A 2,773-nucleotide genomic window follows, 5' to 3' on the forward strand; every position below is an offset into this window, starting at 1 on the left:
GAGTCCCCTGGGGAAAGCGAGGCCCCTGGGACGGGCCACCTATAGGCAAGAGACGGCTCTGCCCAGAAGAGCAGCAGGACCGGCGGCCCGCTCCCTGCACCCGGCGCCGCCGGGGTGAGTGAGGGTGCCCCTGCGATCGGAGGGGGGCTGGGGCAGGGGGACGGGCAAAGGCAAAAGAAAAAGAAAAGGACTGGCGCGAGGTCTCAGTTATGGAAAAACGCATTGAGCTCCTCATACATGGGGCCCCGGTCGTGGTGAAGGTGCATATCGTAAGACAAGAGATTCTCCGAGTGTACGCCCCCGCGCACAGCCGACGAGCCGAAGACCAGCCCGTGGCCGGTGGGCCGAGAGCCGGGCAGCGCCGAGTAGTGCATAGAGTAGTGGTAGCTCTTCTCGTGGTCGGGCGACGAGTCCTGCTTGAGTGAGAAGTTGCCATTGAGACACAGCGGGGGACTGAGCGGGCCCTCGTATTCGGAGCTGTTGTAGTCCGGGCTCGCGCCACCACCTCCGGCCGCTGCATACAGCGTCTCGTAGGCGGCGCAGTAGCCGTGGGTCCGCAGGGCGTGCGCCGCGCCGCCGCCCAGGCCGCCGGCTGCCTGGCACTGTGCGCCCGCCAGGCGCGAGCACGGGTAAGGGTAGGGGTGCATGGCGAATGGGCCGCCCGAGCCGTGGAAGCGGCCCGTGCCGTCGGCGCCCTGCTCGGTGAGGAAGTTGCGGGAGTTGAGCTGCAGGCAGCCAGCCACCAGATTGGTGGTGGGCTGCGACAGACCCTTGCACAGAGTCTGCACGTAGGACACCAGATCGGGCCGCTTTCCGGAGCGCAGGATCTCCGAGAGCGCCCAGATGTAGTTCTTGGCTAGGCGCAGCGTCTCGATCTTGGACAGCTTTTGCGTCTTGGAGTAGCAGGGCACCACCTTCCGCAGGTTGTCCAGCGCTGCGTTCAGGTCGTGCATGCGGTTGCGCTCCCGCGCGTTCGCCTTCTGCCGCCGCAGCTTGGAGCGCTCCAGGCGCGCCTTGGTCATCTTGCGTTTCTTGGGACCTCGCTTCTTGGGCCGTTCGCCCTCTGCCTCGTCCAGTCCTTCTTCCTCCTCCTCTTCCTCCTCCTCCTCGCCCCCCAGCTCGCCTTCCTCCTTGACCTCCGCCAACGTGGCCTCTGGTACCTCTTCTCCACGCAGGGGGACTGGTTTGGCGGCCCGGGCGGGCCCAGGAGCCCCCGGTCCGGGCGCAGGCGGCGGCTGCGGCGGCGCGTCGCCCTTGTCGCTCCTCGGCTCGTCGTCGTCGCCGTCGCCCCAGCTGGCGAATTTGGGCACGTCCGAGAGGAGGCCGGGCTCGCTGAACAGGCGGGTCAGCATGGTGCCTGAGGGCGCCCGGGTGGGGGGGCCGGGAAGGGGAGACAGACAGCACAGAGTGAGGGACGCGCTAGGGTCACGACGGCCCCCCAACCGCCTCCACCCCCAAGTCTCCTGCGGGTTCTTGCCCAGAGAGCCCTGGATGCCTTCTTCCTCCACCTGCCCCGCCCAGAGCCGTCCCAGCCCTGCCGGGTGGCGGGCCGGGGATCTCGGCCCAGGCCCTCTTCCCAGCACTGGGCCCCGGCTCCGCCCCTCTCTTGAATGGGGGGCAGTTCCCCGTGCCGGGTTCTTCTCAGGGTCGGAGAGGGGGACCCGGTAGGGACTTAAGGGACCAAATATCTTCTCCAGGGGAGGCGGGTGCACTCGCCCAGAAAGCCTGTTCTCTCTCGGCAGTGGACAGTGGTTGGGCGGCCGCGGGTGGAGACAGCTGCCCCTCTCCTCCGACCGGCGGCCGGGGGCCCCAGGCCTGGCTCCCCACCCCTCCCGTGGCTCTCACCCCCACGCTCCCTAATCCAATTTGCAAGTTGGCCGCGCGCCGCCCCGGGCTCGGCCCCCATCCCCGCAGCCCCAATTCCAGAGGCGGGAGGATCGTCTCCTCTAGCCGTAGTGTCCCCAGCTCCTGGAGCCGGCTTTGGGCGGCGAGGACTGAAGAACCCCGGCTTGGGGAGGAGACAGAGAAGCGAGCCCCGTCCGTCTCCCCGGCGGTCAGGGACCCCCTTCCCCCCTTCAAACCGCCTCCCTCCCACACAGCTCTCCAGATCTCGTTGTATTTCGGGATTGATGGGAAAAAATCCAAATTTGTTTGTTTGCTTCTTTTTTTGGGGGGTGGTGGGGAAAGGTCGTAGGTTCCTTTGGGACAACCACGGGGGGGGGGGGCTCCTCAACTCGGCCTTTTCGTGCCTCCCATGATCCTGCCTTTTCCCCCACCAAGCCCATCGCAGACAGAAACGCCTCCCTCCGCAGCCCCCTGAGCTGCAGCCCCTAGGGGAGAAAGAACCGGAGGCGCCTCCGATGCCCACCCGATGAGGGGGTACCATCCCAGGAAGGGGGGATTTGGGGACTCTCCTGTCCCTAAGCAGCCGCCCTCCCCCCTCCCAATCAGCGGGTCAGATCTAGCTCCCTCTCGGACAACTTACCTCGGAGAGGAGTCAAGGGGAGAGGGGAGGGGAGGGGGGGAGGGGGTAAGAGAGAGAGGGGGGAGAAGAGGAATCTTCTCGCTTATTTCATTGTTCCCCCATCTTCAGGGAGCGGGGGCAGCGGCTCCTCAAGGCGGCGGGCGCCGGCGTCTTCAGAGCGCCATGCGAACCGCGGAGCGAGTGTGGCATCTCTACCAGGCGGGGTACCAGCCTCTATGCCAGGCCATATGGGCTTGGCACGTCACGGGCAGCAGCTATCACATGAGAGACGGTGATTGGCATGCGTCT

At 66.6% G+C, this 2,773-nt stretch overlaps 1 protein-coding gene across 1 annotated transcript; it reads right to left on the reverse strand.

Moving 5' to 3' along the window:
• Positions 1–203: 203 nt before the first annotated feature.
• Neurod2 (neuronal differentiation 2) lies at positions 204–1,352 on the reverse strand. The gene has a single exon (XM_027923150.2). It carries the CDS (start codon positions 1,350–1,352, stop codon positions 204–206), a length of 1,149 nt encoding a protein of 382 aa, XP_027778951.1.
• Positions 1,353–2,773: the final 1,421 nt, after the last annotated feature.

This window comes from Marmota flaviventris, chromosome 17, assembly GCF_047511675.1.
Source record: "Marmota flaviventris isolate mMarFla1 chromosome 17, mMarFla1.hap1, whole genome shotgun sequence".
In the NCBI taxonomy this organism is placed as follows: domain Eukaryota; kingdom Metazoa; phylum Chordata; class Mammalia; order Rodentia; family Sciuridae; genus Marmota; species Marmota flaviventris.

What these genes read in the sequence shown, in the direction of transcription:
- Neurod2 (XM_027923150.2), bottom strand. Translation starts at nt 1,352, where the DNA reads ATGCTGACCCGCCTGTTCAGCGAGCCCGGCCTCCTCTCGGACGTGCCC.